This window comes from Balaenoptera ricei, chromosome 3, assembly GCF_028023285.1.
Source record: "Balaenoptera ricei isolate mBalRic1 chromosome 3, mBalRic1.hap2, whole genome shotgun sequence".
NCBI lineage: Eukaryota > Metazoa > Chordata > Mammalia > Artiodactyla > Balaenopteridae > Balaenoptera > Balaenoptera ricei.
Window position 1 is genome coordinate 73,207,026 of NC_082641.1, and position 17,844 is coordinate 73,224,869.

The 17,844-nt window shown below is 36.6% G+C and overlaps 1 protein-coding gene across 1 annotated transcript in view; it reads left to right on the top strand.

Moving 5' to 3' along the window:
- ADGRV1 (adhesion G protein-coupled receptor V1) overlaps positions 1 to 17,844 on the top strand; it is a 531,821-nt gene that overhangs the window by 151,455 nt on the left and 362,522 nt on the right. The window contains exons 60-67 of the mRNA XM_059919079.1: positions 2,190 to 2,307; positions 4,180 to 4,303; positions 11,535 to 11,673; positions 11,846 to 12,031; positions 12,298 to 12,530; positions 14,694 to 14,842; positions 16,446 to 16,647; positions 17,169 to 17,388. Coding sequence (XP_059775062.1) covers positions 2,190 to 2,307; positions 4,180 to 4,303; positions 11,535 to 11,673; positions 11,846 to 12,031; positions 12,298 to 12,530; positions 14,694 to 14,842; positions 16,446 to 16,647; positions 17,169 to 17,388 — 1,371 coding nt within the window. The remainder of the gene's footprint in view (positions 1 to 2,189; positions 2,308 to 4,179; positions 4,304 to 11,534; positions 11,674 to 11,845; positions 12,032 to 12,297; positions 12,531 to 14,693; positions 14,843 to 16,445; positions 16,648 to 17,168; positions 17,389 to 17,844) is intronic.

Below are 17,844 nucleotides of genomic sequence, written 5' to 3' on the forward strand. Positions count from 1 at the left end.
CCTAACTAAACTTAAGATAATATGTAGCACAGGTAAATGTGACAGTATGATATTGGCTCTGGGATAGACAAATAGACCAAAGAGAAGAAACTGGAGAGTCCAGATTTATCAGTCTTTTATGGTTTTTGCTTTCATGTTTGCATAAATCTTTCCTAAATTAGTAAAAACTAAAGCAAAAGGAAATTAGTTAAAAACCAGAAAAACAGTAGAACTGATGAATAAGTTTTTTAAAAAGCAACAAAAAATAACCTCACAAAATAAGAACAAGCAAGAAAGAACCATTAAAAGTGAAAGTATAAAATTTTAAGAGATTACTTTGTACGTATCTAGACAAATGAATGTAAACATCTATATGAAGTTGACTCTAATAGGTAAATAGTAGTTATAGAAAGTCTAAGCAGATGAATTTCCATAAACGAAATAGAATTTAAAAAATTAAATAGGAGAGTAGAAGGTCCCCAAGGTGGATTTCTAAAAGAAATGTGACCAGATGATCCCAATGAAACATGGTCAATCTATTTTTTTTTTGAGTCTATTGACCTTTTATCAGAGCTTTCAACACCAAACAACACAAAAGCAAATACTTTTTTTTCATTCAGTTTTCTAATAGGTGATGAATAAATTAATCGGTGATGCCCTCTGGCAATCCATTTGCCACTTAGATATTCTGCCACCATTTTTGAGGTGTTGGTTACTCTAATGGAATTAAAGATCTCAAGCCAGATGGCACAGTTATTTCATCCACTCATTTCTTAGGTTCTGATATGCAATAGCTCAAGAAACATCTCGGTTGCATGCCCTAAACCTCTATAAACTTCTCATTTGGCATGAGAAGAATTTAGAAATTACTTTGAAATTTCTTTAAAGATTTTCCATAGTAATAATGAGCAGTCATTTCCCAGTTACTACATCTACTTCCCAGATGATTAGAAACATTTTCTGGTGTTGAGCAGGATATCCGTACCAAAATGGCAAATAGTCTGATCTTTTACCCCAGGGAATAAGGCCATCCTTGTTCAGAGTACTGCATCAGGAGGGGTGAGTTTGTGGGTCACCCTGGACTTGACCCATCTCCATCTTGTTCTTTGCTTGCCAACCTGGTGCGTTCCATGTACCTCTGCATAATAGCTTTATTGTTCTTGTATACTCAGCTACTGGCATATCTATGTCTCCATTCTAACAAATGGCTTTGTAGCTAAGCACATAGTTCAGAGCCGCTAATTGACAATGTGCAGAGAGTAAAAGGGATGGGAGTGATTCATTGCATCCCAGGAATTATAGATTTTCCATGAGTGCATTTAATAAGGTCTGAGGCAGGAAGTATACATTTTCCTAGCAACTCTTATAAAATTTTTAAGAAGTACAGTTACTGTAAAATAGAAAAAAAGGACTCTTACGAAGAGAGGACAGCTTGAGTGAAGAGATTAGAATAATGCTTTTAATAATAAAAATCTCAAAGAAAAGATGCGATTGCGGAACTAAGATGTACATAAGAAGCAATAAACAGCAGAATTCAAACTGTAGAAAATTAATCGGTGATGCATAGGGCAAATTCGAGTTTTTTTTATCAGCATACGGAGGAGGCGGTAAAGATAAAAGTGATTTCTGTCACGGTTATGTCTCGAAGTATTAAGCTGGTTGTCTTCTATATATTTGCTTTTCCTATTCTTTCTCTTCCAGCCTACACTGAAAACTTAGCACATGTTCCAAGAAATTACTGAGCTAAGTTTAAGCCAAGAGAGGGAAGGAATAATAGTGAAAATGCTTGAGATCAACACCTATGGAAGGAATGGGAAGGAAGCAGGAGTGGGTAGAGGGCAAGGAGTAAAAATGGGTAGTAGAAAGATAACCTTTATAAGTATTAAACCTATGACATTCATCTATTTACATCATGCTGTGACCATTTAATTCTAAGTGATCGAACTTTCAATGGTTGAAAATTTTCAGGAAATTTAAAAGTTGTGTTAACATTTCCCCCCTTTTTCCTATTACGAACCTTAATCGGATTTATGCTCAGAGCTAATTTTTACATAGTAATTCTCTCTAGCAGAAACCCATAATTCCAGGGCACAGAAAGGACACACTTTAAAAAATGCTTATGCACATAAATGTTATTCTGCTAATGAGAACATTTGAAACTCAACTTTGGTCAATCTGGAAAATGTGTTATTCCTCCTCATTTGATGTAGACTGAGTCCCAGAAGACCATTGTGTTGCACACACTTCAAGATGCCATGTTGGAGGAGGACAGGAGTTTCACCATTCAGCTGGTACCAGTTGATGAGGTAGAAATATCTCCAATAAAAGGTAAGAGAAGTCGACATTTTTGGAAATTAAAAAGTAGATTTTTAGAAAAACGTAACCAGATAATCAATAGTTACAAAGATAGGTAGTATTTGTTTTTATAATTCCTAAAACGTTTTCTAAATCATAAAGATGTTATTTCCTACTTGTATAACAGCTAAAGACTTTTTAAAGCTAAAATTACCATACCCATTGTTGGTGAGGTCATACGCCAAAGACTTCATACTACTTAGCTGTGTGATTTTTAAAAAGATAAAGATGTTTGTTTTAGCAGTGTTTATAAAGTAAAATAGGAAAGCTTCTTAAATGATCCTACAGTAGGAGACTGGTTAAATGTAACAGAATACTATGCAACTATTCAAAAAATGTGGCAGAAAAAGCCTTACTTACATTAAAATTAAGAACACTTCATTACATGGATAATTGTTACATTAATAAAATAGGCTTTGTAACAACATGTTCATTGTAATCCCCTTTTTGTCATGTGCATGTCATAAACATGTTTGGAATTATTTGAAATGTTGATAGTGGTTTTTGATTACCTATATTTTCTACACCTACTTACAATGATCACATGTTACTTTTGTAATAAAATGTTATTTTAAAACTTAGCATCTTATTATGTCTCTTTCAGCCTATCTATTGCCTATTTTGATAAGAAAGTAATTACTTAGATTTTGACATTTCAGAAACAGGCATCATAATTCTCACTTGCCTATGGTCCATGTGAAAATTTGTTTCTTAGGTCTGGAGAGAAAGGATTACTGGAGCTAAGATGGTTTCATTATAGTACAAACAGTAATAACCATAAAAAATGGCCCAGCAACTTTGATATGAAAGCTTAGTTACTGTTGCATGTCCTTTTTTGCCATCAAGAACTTCATCCTATGCAAGGGTTCGTGGTCAAAGAAGCAGAATTCCGTGGCTAAGGAAATTTGCAGAATTGTAGAGAGTATTGTGTACTGTCACCTATGATATCACGTAGGGTAGTTATTCCTTTTGCATTTATATCTAGAGTACTTCCAGCAAGCATTTGAGGGATTCATATCTTTGCATTATATTCTTCCATAAGTTTTAAGTCAGCTCAGTTGTCTACATCGTGTTAAACGTCAGGGTTGATATTATATAGACTAATTAGATGCAAAAACAAGAATATAACAGTGGATCAAGGTAAATCATTTGTTAATATAAAAAATTCATAATATATTTCTAACTGTGACATACTTGCACTTGACAAACCACTCTTGATCCCATTAATCCATTGCCAAAGAAACTGATAGTATAGTAATCCAATCCTTTGTTTCATTAAACTCTAATGTGTGCTTCTGGAAACAATTTTATTTAAGTTACTGCTAAATTATGATATGAATACTCAAATTACTTGATATGGTTTTTATTTCCATTTTAGTAGGAATACTTGACACATTTTATAAACACTTACAAGCAAATGGTAGAGTCAGAAAATTAAAAATAAAAAAGGGCCCCCAAGAATTCTAGCTTTTGCTACATAGCTAATAGATACAGCCACATAGCCAATTTCAGTGAGCTACAAAATGGTTACTGTAGAAGTGGATTAATGCACATGGTAGAAGAGTACTTACTTATGATGGGAGTGATAGTGGAAGTACTGCGCACTTTATCCCTTTCATTAAAATGTGATCTTGGGCAAGTCATTTGCCTTAGTGTCTTCAATGCCTCTCTGTGCTTAAATATCTGCGCTGGTAAAATGAGGATAATATTAGTACCTAACTTATATGATTGTCATGAGGATTAACTCACAAGATTAGTATATGTAAAGCCCTTAGAACATTGCCAGGCATGTACTAAGTGAATCCATGTGTTTTCTACATAAGTGGTATATCATCTTCAACTCAGGTAGCGCATCAATAATCATTCGAGGAGATAAGGGAGTGTCAGGAGAAGTTGGGATAGCTCCATCATCTAGGCACGTCCTCATTGGGGAACCCTCAGCAAAATATAATGGTACTGCTATCATCAGGTAAGGGTTTCCTAATTTTTGTTTGCCTATGTTAGGGTTTTGAAGTTTTATTTAAATAATTAGCATTATTAATTAAATACATTGTTCTCAATACAGACATATTCTTCAGGCATTGTCTTTTTATATATTTGTAAAATCCTGTGGAGAGTAGAACATATTTTTGATAAAAACTGAAGGTATGTTTTGAGTTATCTTGACGTTAGATCATGAGAAGTTTTCTTTTTTTTTTTCAACAACTTTATTGGAGTATAATTGCTTTACGATGGTATGTTAGTTTCTGCTGTATAACAAAGTGAATCAACTTTACATATACATACATCCCCATATCTCCTCCCTCTTGTGTCTCTCTCCCACCCTCCCTATCCCACCCCTCTAGGTGGACACAAAGCACCGAGCTGATCTTCCTGTGCTATGTGGCTGCTTCCTACTAGCTATCTACTTTACATTTGGTAGTGTATATATGTCCATGCCACTCTCACACGTTGTTCCAGCTTACCCTTCCTCCTCCCCATGTCCTCAAGTCCCTTCTCTATGTCTGCGTCTTTATTCCTGTCCTACCCCTAGGTTCTTCAGAACCATTTTTTTTTTTTTTTAGATTCCGTATATATATATGTGTTAGCGTATGGTATTTGTTTTTCTCTTTCTGACTTACTTCACTCTGCATGACAGTCTCTAGGTGCATCCACCTCACTACAAATAACTCAATTTTGTTTCTTATTATGGCTGAGTAATATTCCATTGTATATATGTGCCACATCTTCTTTATCCATACATCTGTCGATGGACACTTAGGTTGCTTCCATGTCCTGGCTATTGTAAATAGAGCTGCAATGAACATTGTGGTGCACGACTCTTTTTGAAGTATGGTGTTCTCAGGGTACATGCCCAGTAGTGGGATTGCTGGGTCGTATGGTAGTTCTATTTTTAGTTTTTTAAGGAATTTCCATACTGTTCTCCATAGTGGCTGTATCAATTTACGTTCCCACCAACAGTGCAAGAGGGTTCCCTATTCTCCACACCCTCTCCAGCATTTATTGTTTGTAGATTTTTTGATGTTGGCCATTCTGACCAGTGTGAGATGATACTTCATTGTCGTTTTGATTTGCATTTCTCTAATGATTAGTGATGTTGAGCATCCTTTCATGTGTTTGTTGGCAATCTGTATATCTTATTTGGAGAAACGTCTGTTTAGGTCTTCTGCCCATTTTTGGATTGGGTTGTTTGTTTTTTTGATATAGAGCTGCATGAGCTACTTGTATATTTTGGAGATTAATCTTTTGTCCATTGCTTCGTTTGCAAATATTTTCTCACATTCTGAGGGTTGTCTTTTCGTCTAGTTTATGGTTTCCTTTGCTGTGCAAAATCTTTTAAGTTTCATTAGGTCCCATTTGTTTATTTTGTTTTTATTTCCATTTCTAGGAGGTGGGTCAAAAAGGATCTTGCTGTGATTTATGTCATGCAGTGTTCTGCCTGTGTTTTCCTCTAAGGGTTTTATAGTATCTGGCCTTACATTTAGGTCTTTAATCCATTTTGAGTTTATTTTTTTGTATGGTGCTAGGGAGTGTTCTAATTTCATTCTTTACATGTAGCTGTCCAATTTTCCCAGCACCACTTATTGAAGAGGCTGTCTTTTCTCCACTGTATATTCTTGCCTCCTTTATCGAAAATAAGGTGACCGTATGTGTGTGGTTTTATCTCTAGGCTTTCTATCCTGTACCATCAATCTATATTTCTGTTTTTGTGGCAGTACCATACTCTCTTGATTAGTGTAGCTTTGTAGTATAGTCTGAAGTCCAGGAGCCTGATTCCTCCAGCTCTGTTTTCTTTCACAAGATTGCTTTGGCTATTCGGGGTCTTTTGTGTTTCCATATCAATTCTAAGGTTTTTTGTTCTACTTCTGTAAAAAATGCCATTGGTAATTTGGTAGGGATTGCATTGAATCTGTAGATTGCTTTGAGTAGTGTAGTTATTTTTGCAATTGTTGCTTCTTCCAATCCAAGAACATGGTATATCTCTCCATCTGTTTATATCATCTTTAATTTCTTTCATCAGTGTTTTATAGTTTTCTGCATACAGGTCTTTTGTCTCCCTTGGTAGGTTTATTCCTAAGTATTTTATTCTTTTTGATGCAGTGGTGAATGAGAGTGCTTCCTTAATTTCTCTTTCAGATTTTTCATCATTAGTGTATAGGAATGCAAGAGATTTCTGTGCATTAATTTTGTGTCCTGCAACTTTACCAAATTCATTGATTAGCTCTAGTAGTTTTCTGGCGGCATCTTTAGGATTCTCTATGTATACTATCATGTTGTCTGCAAACAGTGACTGTTTTATTTCTTCTTTTCCACTTTGTATTCCTTTTATTTCTTTTTCTTCTCTGATTGCCATGGCTAGGACTTCCAAAACTATGTTGAATAATAATGGTGAGAGTGGACATCCTTGTCTTGTTCCTGATCTTAGAGGAAATGCTTTCAGTTTTTCACCATTGAGAATGATGCTTGCTGTGGGTTTGTCGTATATGGCCTTTATTATGTTGTGGTAGGTTCCCTCTATGCCCACTTTCTGGAGACTTTTTATCATAACTGGGTGTTGAATTTTGTCAGAAGCTTTTTCTGCATCTATTGAGATGGTCATATGGTTTTTATTCTTCATTTGTTAATATGGTGTATCACATTGATTGATTTGCATATATTGAAGAATCCTTGCATCCCTGGGATAAATCCCACTTGATCATGGTGTATGATCCTTTTAATGTGTTGTTGGATTCTGTTTGCTAGTATTTCGTTGAGGATTTTTGCATCTATATTCATCAGTGATATTGGTGTGCAATTTTCTTTTTCTTTTTTTTTTTTTTTTTTAAAGCTAGTCTTTTTTTTTTTTATTTATTTATGGCTGTGTTGGGCCTTCGTTTCTGTGCGAGGGCTTTCTCTAGTTGCGGCAAGTGGGGGCCACTCCTCATCGCGGTGCGCGGGCCTCTCACCGCCGCGGCCTCTCCCGTTGCGGAGCACAGGCTCCAGACGCGCAGGCTCAGTAATTGTGGCTCACGGGCCCAGTTGCTCCGTGGCATGTGGGATCTTCCCAGACCAGGGCTCGAACCCGTATCCCCTGCATTGGCAGGCAGACTCTCAACCACTGCGCCACCAGGGAAGCCCCAATTTTCTTTTTTTGTAGTATCTTTGTCTGGTTTTGGTATCAGGGTGATGGTGGCCTCATAGAAGGAGTTTGGGAGTGTTCCTTCCTCTGCAATTTTTTGGAAGAATTTGAGAAGGATGGGTGTTAGCTCTTCTCTAAATATTTGATAGAATTCACCTGTGAAGCCATCTGGTCCTGGACTTCTGTTTATTGGAAGATTTTTAATCACAGTTTCAATTTCATTATTTGTGATTGGTCTGTTCATATTTTCTATTTCTTCCTGGTTCAGTCTTAGAAGGTTATACCTTTCTAAGAATTTGTCCATTTCTTCCAGGTTGTCCATTTTATTGGCATAGAGTTGCAAGTAGTAGTCTCTTAGAATGCTTTGTATTTCTGTGGTGTCTGTTATAACTTCTCCTTTTTCATTTCTAATTTTATTGATTTGAGTCCTCTTCCTCTTTTTCTTGATGAGTCTGGCTAATGGTTTTTCAATTTTGTTTATCTTCTCAAAGGACCAGCTTTTAGTTTTATTGATCTTTGCTATTGTTTTCTTTGTTTCTATTTCATTTATTTTTGCTCTGATCTTTATGATTTCTTTCCTTCTACTAACTTTGGGTTTCGTTTGTTCTTCTTTCTCTAATTCCTTTAGGTGTAAGGTTAGATTGTTTAGTTGAAATTTTCTTGTTTCTTGAGGTAGGCTTGCCTTGCTGTAAACTTCCCTCTTAGAACTGCTTTTGCTGCATCCCACAGGTTTTGGATCATCGTGTTTTCATTGTCATTTGTCTCTAGGTATTTTTTGATTTCCTCTTTGATTTCTTCAGTGATCTCTTGACTATTTAGTAACATATTGTTTAGCCTCCATGTGTTTGTGTTTTTTACGTTTTTTTCCCCTGTAATTCATTTCTAATCTCATAGCATTGTGGTCAGAAAAGATGCTGGCTATGATTTCATTTTTCTTAAATTTACTGAGGCTTGATTTGTGACCCAAGATGTGATCTATCCTGGAGAATGTTCCATGTACACTTGAGAAGAAAGTGTAATCTGCTGTTTTTGGATGGAATGTCCTATAAATATCAATTGAGTACATCTTGTTTAATATATCATTTAAAGCTTGTGTTTCCTTATTTATTTTCATTTTGGATGATCTGTCCATTGGTGAGAGTGGGATGTTAAAGTCCCCTACTATGATTGTGTTACTGTCGATTTCCCCTTTTATGGCTGTTAGCATTTGCCTTATGTATTGAGGTGCTCCTATGTTGGGTGCATGAATATTTACAGTTGTTATATCTTCTTCTTGGTTTGGTCCCTTGATCATTATTTAGTGTCCTTCTTTGTTTCTTGTAATAGTCTTTGTTTTAAAGTCTGTTTTGTCTGATACGAGAATTGCTACTCCAGCTTTCTTTTGATTTCCATTTGCATGGAATATCTTTTTCCATCCCCTCACTTTCAGTCTGTATGTGTTCCTAGGTCTGAAGTGGGTGTCTTGTAGACAGCATACATATGGGTATTGTTTTTGTATCCATTCAGCCAGTCTATGTCTTTTGGTTGGAGCACTTAATCCTTTTACATTTAAGGCAGTTATCAATATATATGTTCCAAATACCATTTTCTTAATTGTTTTTGGTTTTTTATTGTAGGTCTTTTCCTTCTCTTGTGTTTCCTGCCTAGAGAAGTTCCTTTGCATTTGTCATAGACCTGGTTTGGTGGTTCTTAATTGTCTTAGCTTTTGCTTATCTGTAAAGGTTTTAATTTCTCTGTCGAATCTGAATGAGTTCCTTGCTGGGTAGAGTAATCTTGGTTGTAGGTTTTTCCCTTTAATCACTTTAAATATGTCCTGCCACTCCCTTCTGGCATGCAGAGTGTCTGCTGAAAGATCCGCTGTTAACCTTATGGGGATTCCATTGTGTGTTAATTTTTGCTTTTCCCTTGCTGCTTTTTATATTTTTTCTTTGTATTTAATTTTTGATAGTTTGATTAATATGTGTCTTGGCGTGTTTCTTCTTGGATTTATCCGGTATGGGACTCTCTGCGCTTACTGGACTTGATTGACTATTTCCTTCCTCATATTAGGGAAGTTTTCAACTATAATCTCTTCAAATATTTCTCAGTCCCTTTTTTTTTCTTTTCTTCTTCTGGGACCCCTAGAATTCAAATGTTGGTGCATTTAATGTTGTCCCAGAGGTCTCTGAGACTGTTCTCAATTATTTTCAATCCTATTCTTTATTCTGCTCTGCGGTAGTTATTTCCACTATGTAGAATGTTCTTCTGCCTCAGTTATTCTGCTATTGATTCCTTCTAGTGTATTTTTAATTTCAGTTATTGTGTTGTTCATCACTGATTGTTCTTCAGTTCTTCTAAGTCTTTGTTAAACATTTCTTATATCTTCTCGATCCATGCCTCCATTCTAATTCTGATTCCTTCTAGAGAATTTTTAATTTGATTTACTGTGTTGTTCATCATTGTTTGTTTGCTCTTTAGTTCTTCTAGGTCCTTGTTAAACATTTCTTGTATTTTCTCCATTCTGTTTCCAAGATTTTGGATCATCTTTACTGTCATTACTCTGAATTCTTTTTCAGGTAGACTGCCTATTTCCTGTTCATTTGTTTGGTGTGGTGGGTTTTTACCTTGCTCCTTCATCTGCTGTGTGTTTCTCTGTCTTTTCATTTTGCTTAACTTACTGTGTTTGGGGTCTCCTTTTCACAGGCTGCAGGTTCGTAGTTCCTGTTGTTTTTGGTATCTGTCCCCAGTGGCTAAGGTTGGTTCAGTGGGTTGTGTAGGCTTCCAGGTGGAGGGGACTGGTGCCTGTGTTCTGGTGGATGAGCCTGGATCTTGTCTTTCTGGTGGGCAGGACCGCATCTGATGGTGTGTTTTGGGATGTCTGTGACCTTATTATGATTTTAGGCAGCCTCTCTGCTAATGGGTGGTTGTTTTTCTGTCTTGCTAGTTGTTTCGCGTAGGGTGTCCAGCACTGTAGCTTGCTGGTCGATGAGTGGAGCTGGGTCTTAACGTTGAGATGGAGATCTCTGGGAGAGCTTTCACTGTTTGATATTACGTGAGGTTGGGAGGTCTCTGGTGGACCAGTGTCCTGAACTCAGCTCTGCCACCTCAGAGGCTCCGGCCTGACACCGAGCCAGAGCACCAAGACCCTGTCAGCCACACAGCTTTTTAAAAAATGCTACTTTAAGGTCCCTGCACCTCTTTCTTTGTGGAATGGGAGTGTGGACCTTCTGCCTTCTGCCTTGGACCTGCTAGTGTTGGAGGGTCTCCTGCAGAGGCGGGGGTAGCTGTGGCTCACCGTGGGGACAAGGACACTTGCAGCAGTAGTTCTGGGTAGTACTCCTTGGTGTGAGCCCTCCCAGAGTCCACCATTATCCCCACCAAAGAGCCGGGTAGGCCATGAGAAGGTTTCTGACTGTTTTTTAGATTATTTGCACAAGCCCATGCCAAGGAGAGCACACTGAGTAACATCAAGAGATCTATGCTTTCAGCCCTGTTCTGTCACTAGCCATGTAAAATAGGAGTTACTTCATCTCTGTAAGCTTGTGTGCCTTAGCTACAGAATCATTCCTTAAAAAATCATCTGGATCAAAGATTTTATGATTCTGATTGTTCTAAAATTAGGACCTATTGTTTAACTAGGGTGGTATGCTCATAGGCAATTTTGTTTATCATAAATTTTCTCATGAGGAGTGAGATAGCAGTTATCAATAAAGTAGCTGAATTTGTGTTAAAACTTTATCTTTTTGGTAGTTTTTTCATTAGCATTGCATGTGTGAAGTGTTTACTGTCCTTTATTCGTATTTTGTATCTTGTGTAGTAAGTGAAAAGTCCATATGTACTTTTTTTTTATTCCTTTAAACCTTCTACTTTTAGTGTTCAGCTTTTCCTAGTATTCTTGTCAAGCAGATTTACGCAAGCTCAGTATTTTGGGTGTTACTGTCTTGGAATTAAAAGACTTTTTTTGCTTTGCAAAAAGATAGGGTTATTGAAATTTATAATATTCTTGAAATAATTGAAAATTGTTTATTGTTGAAGGATAGAGCAAATATTTAGGAAAAGCTCTTTCAATAAAAATGAAATATACATTTGTGTGTTGTTGTAGCCTCGTTCGTGGCCCAGCGATTTCTGGGGAGGTCACAGTGTACTGGAGGATATTCCCTCCTTCCATGGGGGAATTTGCTGAAACTTCAGGAAAACTAACAATGCGAGATGGACAGTCTGCGGCAATTGTAGTGTTACAGGTATCAGTATTACTGATTGCTGTTATGCCCTTTGCTGTGTGTGTGTGTGGTTGGGGGGTGGGGTGGTGGGAGGTGGTCAGTATCACAGAGTTCGTTGTTTTGCTTATATGGTAGATATTTTTCTTTAAATGTTCAGATTCTGCTGCTCATGGCTCTTTCTGTCCTTCTCTAGGCTTTGAATGATGACATTCCTGAGGAAAAGTGTTTCTATGAGTTTCAGCTCACTGGAGTCAGTGACGGGGCGGTACGGCGTGAATCCAGCAGCACAGCCAACATCACAGTGGTGGCTAGTGACTTTCCCTATGGACGATTCGCCTTTTCACAAGAGCAACTTCGGGTGTCAGAGGAAGTGCAAAAGGTGGAGCGTGAAATGCTTAAAATCTTAAATATCATTTTTATTTTTTATATCGTGAGTGATCTTTAAAATGTGTTTCTTTGTTCATATTCCAAAGTGTTCACAAACTGATTAATGTGTTCCTGATATCATTTTAACGTAGAATTTATATACTTGATAAATTTACATGTAACTTCAACCTAATCCTGGTAAATAGAATTAGAGACACTCAGAATTAAGTCTTGCCTGATAGAGTACTCATCCAAAATAAAAAACTGCTTCTTGCATAGGTTAACCTCACAGTCGTCCGTTCGGGTGGCTCTTTTGGCCCCGTGAGGCTTTGGTTTGAGGCTGTGAGTGGGACCGCCGAGGCCGGCGTGGATTTCATCCCTCCACCAAGGCAGCTCCTCTTTGAAGCGAGGGAGACGGTGAAAAGCGTGCACATTGAAATCCTTGATGACGGCCTTCCTGAAGGCCCTGAGGAATTTTCCCTAGTGATTACAAAGGTGGAACTCCTGGGAAGGTAAAGTAAAAGAGAAAAATAGGAAAAAGGAAACAAAACAGAGAGAAAGGATGAGTGAAAGCTAGGTTGTGCAGGGATGAATACTGAACTGACTGTAGAACAGTCTTTCCCTGCTTTGTCTCACATTTATGTGACACTAGACCAGGACAGAGGTGGCAAAGACTGTTAATTATACAATGTTCTAAAATAAAATTTTTTCCTGAAAGTTGAAAGTATGTGTTTCTGTTGTGTGAAGTCACTGTGGGCAGCAGGGGAATCAAACATGGTGTGGGCTTGTAGTAATTTGGTGAGGAAACAGAGGGGCCGTTCTCTAGGTCAGGTCAGCTGGCGGGGCCGATTTTGGTTCCCCCATCTGTGTCTCTACACCAGGGAACAGGCTAGACTGAGAGATTTCTTTCCTTGATGTCTCTGAAGGCTGTACAATATTGTCTTCTTTGTGATGAATGAGGTAGATGTTTGCCCAATGGCATTTTTAAAGCAGGGGAGAAAATTTGAGTAAAAGATGGTTGGTAGTTAATGCACCATGTTTTCATTGAAGATCAAGAGTTAACCATATTGAGGCCCTCTCATTCTCTGATTTAGTGCAGCGACTTGATTAACAAGGGTGGGAAACACGTGTTGCATGATGAAATAGATGGAATACGTACAGGTTAAGTGGCTCAAGAAGCACCTCTGCACCTATGGCTTACATACAACCTTCAACTGGAATAATGTTTGCACTTAGATAGGTCCTAAAGGAAGTTTACTTGTGCATGCAATGAAAATGCTTTTGCATTTGTGATATTAATGCAAAGCTTTAAAGCTTTTTTTAACTAAAATATTTCACTGAATGACTGAGGCAGAGTGTATATCATTCCCCCGGGAAAAATTACTGTGGCCTCACTAACACTTCAACTCTTAAATTTCCCAGGTATGATTCTGTGTCTGACGATGGGAATGAATGTGTACTTGTATTAAATGTATTAAAACTTGGGTTGGTCACTGACTATTTTAAGTGAGTGAAGTTTGGTAAATGTGGCACATTATGTGTGAGATTATATCTGTGTTTTTGACTAAGTGGGGCTTGAAGCATTTGTCCTCGCTGCCCTTTAAAAAAGGCAATTCCTACTTAAGCTTAATTCTGAGGAAACAAGTTTTTCTTCCAGATAAATTTCTAGGCTTCCTTTGATCTGAAAAGGAGAGTAGTATAAACCCAATTTGCCTAGTTGCTAGAAAATTTACTGCCTTGATATTCAGTTACGGTAAGCAGCTAAACCATGATCCATCTCAGACTACTGATAACGGTTTCTCTTATCATTTAATATTTTAACCCCCAGTTTTCTAATTTTGTCTTGTATGTAATCTAATTAATGAGCGTTCAACCTTTCCAAACTAGGTAGGTCAAAAATACTAGGTAAATAGAATTTGGGAATTGAAGGAAGGACTAAAATGGTTTAGTGCCATCTTTTTTGGTGGCTTCAGGAATTAAAGCGATGTAAAACCCGGGAAGTCAAAACTTTTCTTTGATGGGAGTAATAGCAATCTTTAAAAGAGACTTTCTCAGCAGAAATATATTGCTAGACAAGTAAACTACCATCTATATGAAAGAATAGAGGCATTGATTTAATTGATATTCACAGAAACTGGAATATTTTCTTGAATCTTGATGGTTTAGCTTAATATTTCTTTAGTGGCATGACACTCATTATATCCTTAAAGTAACTCTCTCTTCCATTAAAAAATAAAATAAAATAAAGTAACCCTCTCAACGTAACACTGTAGATCTCAAGCCCAGCTGGTTTCCATCTTTGAGTGCACTACAATTTAATGTACATTCCCTTCCGTGACCCATTACTGTAGTATGTGTTCAGCAGTACATTCCTAGCCCCAGAAGTTCATTTTCCAACTTCTTCCCAATTTCCTAATAGTTTTATTATCTTCCTATTGCCTAAGTTTAATAACTTTATATTAGTTTTGGTTTTATGCAGGCAGTGATAATTGGGAGCAGCACAGAAATATATTTCAAACATCATTTCAGAAAAGAAAAGTATTTTTGTGTTGGGATCTTTAAAAGGATGAAAAAGCTTAATAGGACTAAATTATAGGAGCTAATAGGACCCTTCTTCAATTCATGCTAAGCAATTATACTCAGTTTATTTTATTTATTTTTTATGACTCTGATAGAGGGTATGATTTTACCATCCAAGAAAATGGACTTCAGGTGGATCAACCTCCTGAAATAGGAGACATCTCCATTGTCCGAATCATCATAATGAAAAATGATAACGCAGAGGGAATCATTGAATTTGACCCAAGGTATACTGCCTTTGAAGGTAGGTTCAGTAACGTTACTTATAAATTTACCACCAATTTCTGAATTAGAGTACCTCAGCCCGACATTGTCAGTTTGAATTGCCGTATGCAAATTTTCCTGGTTTGGGGTGTGTGCATGCGTGTGTGCGTGCGTGTGTGTGTGTACACATATATACACCTTTGTATGTATTTATATATGCCTTTATATATATTTATGTATTTATTTTAAAAATATATTTTGAGTTACCTTTGGGCAGTCTTGAATCTCACTTTTGTATGGCAAAGTGGAATGGTTGGGAATAAGGCGTTTAGAGAAATTATGTTTAACTTTAAGATTGTTGAAATGTTTGTATTTTGAACACTTTTATGAATATATTTCTAATTTATGTAATGCTTAATTTCCTTTGTGATTAGAAATCAGTGAATATTCACTTTCTAATGAATAATCACCTTTGAAATATTTTACTGGACCGCAGATGCAGGTAGTATCTGGACTCCTAGTCATGCTTTCTTGAAACAGTTCCTAATAGCAGCTTGCCTTATCTTGCCAATTCTCCCCTCTTGTAGAAGCAGAATGCAGAATATATGGTTATATTTCCTCCTGGTAGAAGGAGGTGGCTGCTTTTCTGATTTTATTCAAAAGCAGAATATGAATATACCTTTCAAAATAAACATGTTATCTTCTTGTTGCAATTAATTTATTGGCTTCATTGCCTCCGTCAAATTCTTTCGTTATCTAGCCATTTTTAAAGTTCATCAGAAATCACTTTAGGAGTTGATTTGTATTGACTTCATGGGTAAAGTCATGGAAAACATCACCATTTTGTGAACTTCAGTCTACAGCGAGTAAAAAAAGGCTGCATTTTTACACCAACAGAAAAATGGGACTTGGATCTTTTTTGTTCACTGATTTCTGTTTGATTCACTATCGTTGGGGATATTTGGGACAATACATTTATAATTACAATGTAAGTTCAGTACTATTTAGCCCTGGCTAATGTTAACTCTATTAAATGATATTTTAATATACATATGTTAGCATAGCTGAAGAAGAAATAAAATGTGAATAGAATTTTTAAGTTGAAATCAAGCACTGAGGATACATTTTCAGATTTACAAGTAGATTTCATAGGAACTGAAAATGTAACAGAATCATCTTTATATCTGGATTTTTCAAGCACTCATTTGATATAAATAACATACACCTTATTTTTTATATTACTGATGTTTCAGTTAAATATGCAGAAACAATCCAGAATGGTTTCCTTGAGTACACATATTTTAAGTGTTTTTTGTGCTCATCTAGCATTGTCAAAAAAGCAAGGGTTATTTATTTATATGTGGCACACAGAGAAAGAATGGCTATGCTAATGATTAAATCGATTATTTAAATTCTAACTTACACTCACTATAATTTTCAACTTGTGACACACTATAGTTCTCCTAAAAAAAATAAGTCATGACATTTTCACTAATTGTTTTTTAAAGCGATAAATGAACTGCGGAAAAATTGAGTGCTTGTGTTGTACTGTTATATTTAATTGTCATGTTTGATTTGACTGGATCTTATAAAAGTCACTTGCTTTGTCTGGCATACCAATTAATTTCAAATTCCTGTTACAGTGGAGGAGGACGTAGGGATGATCATGATTCCAGTGGTGAGGCTTCATGGCACTTATGGCCATGTGACAGCTGATGTCATCTCTCAGAGCTCTTCTGCAGTTCCTGGTGGTGTTGATTATGTACTGCATGGTAGTTCAGTCACCTTTCAGCATGGGCAGAGCTTAAGTTTTATAAATGTTTCCATCATTGATGACAATGAAAGGTAATACTATTTAGTGATATTGGAAATAACATGGGCATATGTAAAGCATGAGTATTGTGCTCCAGTCCTTACCTATGTTTTGCACTGATAATAGAATTTTAGATTATACTTGTACCCGTTGAAAAACGAGTGAGAAACTTTAGGGGGTGCTGAGATAAGGAAAAAGGGATTGGGAGACCATTGTGATTGTGCGTCACTTTTTCTCAAATAGAAGAAGAAATAATCATTTTTATTCTTCTAGATTTGAAAAGTCTAATCAGAATGTGGAAACATCCTGCAGATCACTTCCTTAATGCATTAAGCAATTAAAAAGAGGGGAAGAGAGTCCAATAACTATCCCAGTTTATGTAATATTGAAGTGATCATTTGTGCTGTTAGCTAAGCACCCTCTTCTTACCACTTGGTGTGTGACTACTGTGCCTTGAATATGTATGACCAATTTGGAAAATGACTAGTTATTTGGATTTTAGAAGCATTTTAATATGTTTAGACTCACAGAATTGCTCCTTCTTGCTATGCAGTGAATTTGAGGAGCCCATTGAAATCCTGCTCATTGGAGCTACTGGTGGAGCGGTCCTTGGGCGCCACCTAGTGTGCAGAATCACGATTGCCAAGAGTGACTCTCCCTTTGGTGTAGTAAGATTTCTCAATCAAAGCAAAATTTCTGTTCCTAATCCCAATTCTACAATGATTTTACCCTTGATGCTGGAGCGGACTGGAGGACTCTTGGGAGAGATTCAGGTAGAGTTATTCTTCCCATGATTTAAAAAATAATTTGGATTGATAGATACGGTGTTGGATTTTCTTATTCCTCAAATACAGTCATTTATTTATTCACAGTCAGTAATATTTATTAATTACCTAGTAGGTATAAAGCAGCTTCTAAAATCCTTTGAAGTACATAAAAATGCATGAGATATATAGCTGTCTTCAGGGCACTCTTGAGAGAAAGTTAAAAATTAAATGAAGGATTCTGGTAAAAGTCAACAAGTATTTGTAGAGGGCTTTCCATTTACCAGACCGTGTTATAGGCCCTGAGAATGCACCGGTGAACAAGACAGACTTCATCTCTGTTCTCATAAAGTTTTCAAACAATAAACAAAAAAAAAATGAAAAGAAAATGATCTGATAACACGAAGTTTTTGGCAGGAATGTAAAATCAGGAGACACAATCATAAGTGACCTGCTGGCCACTGT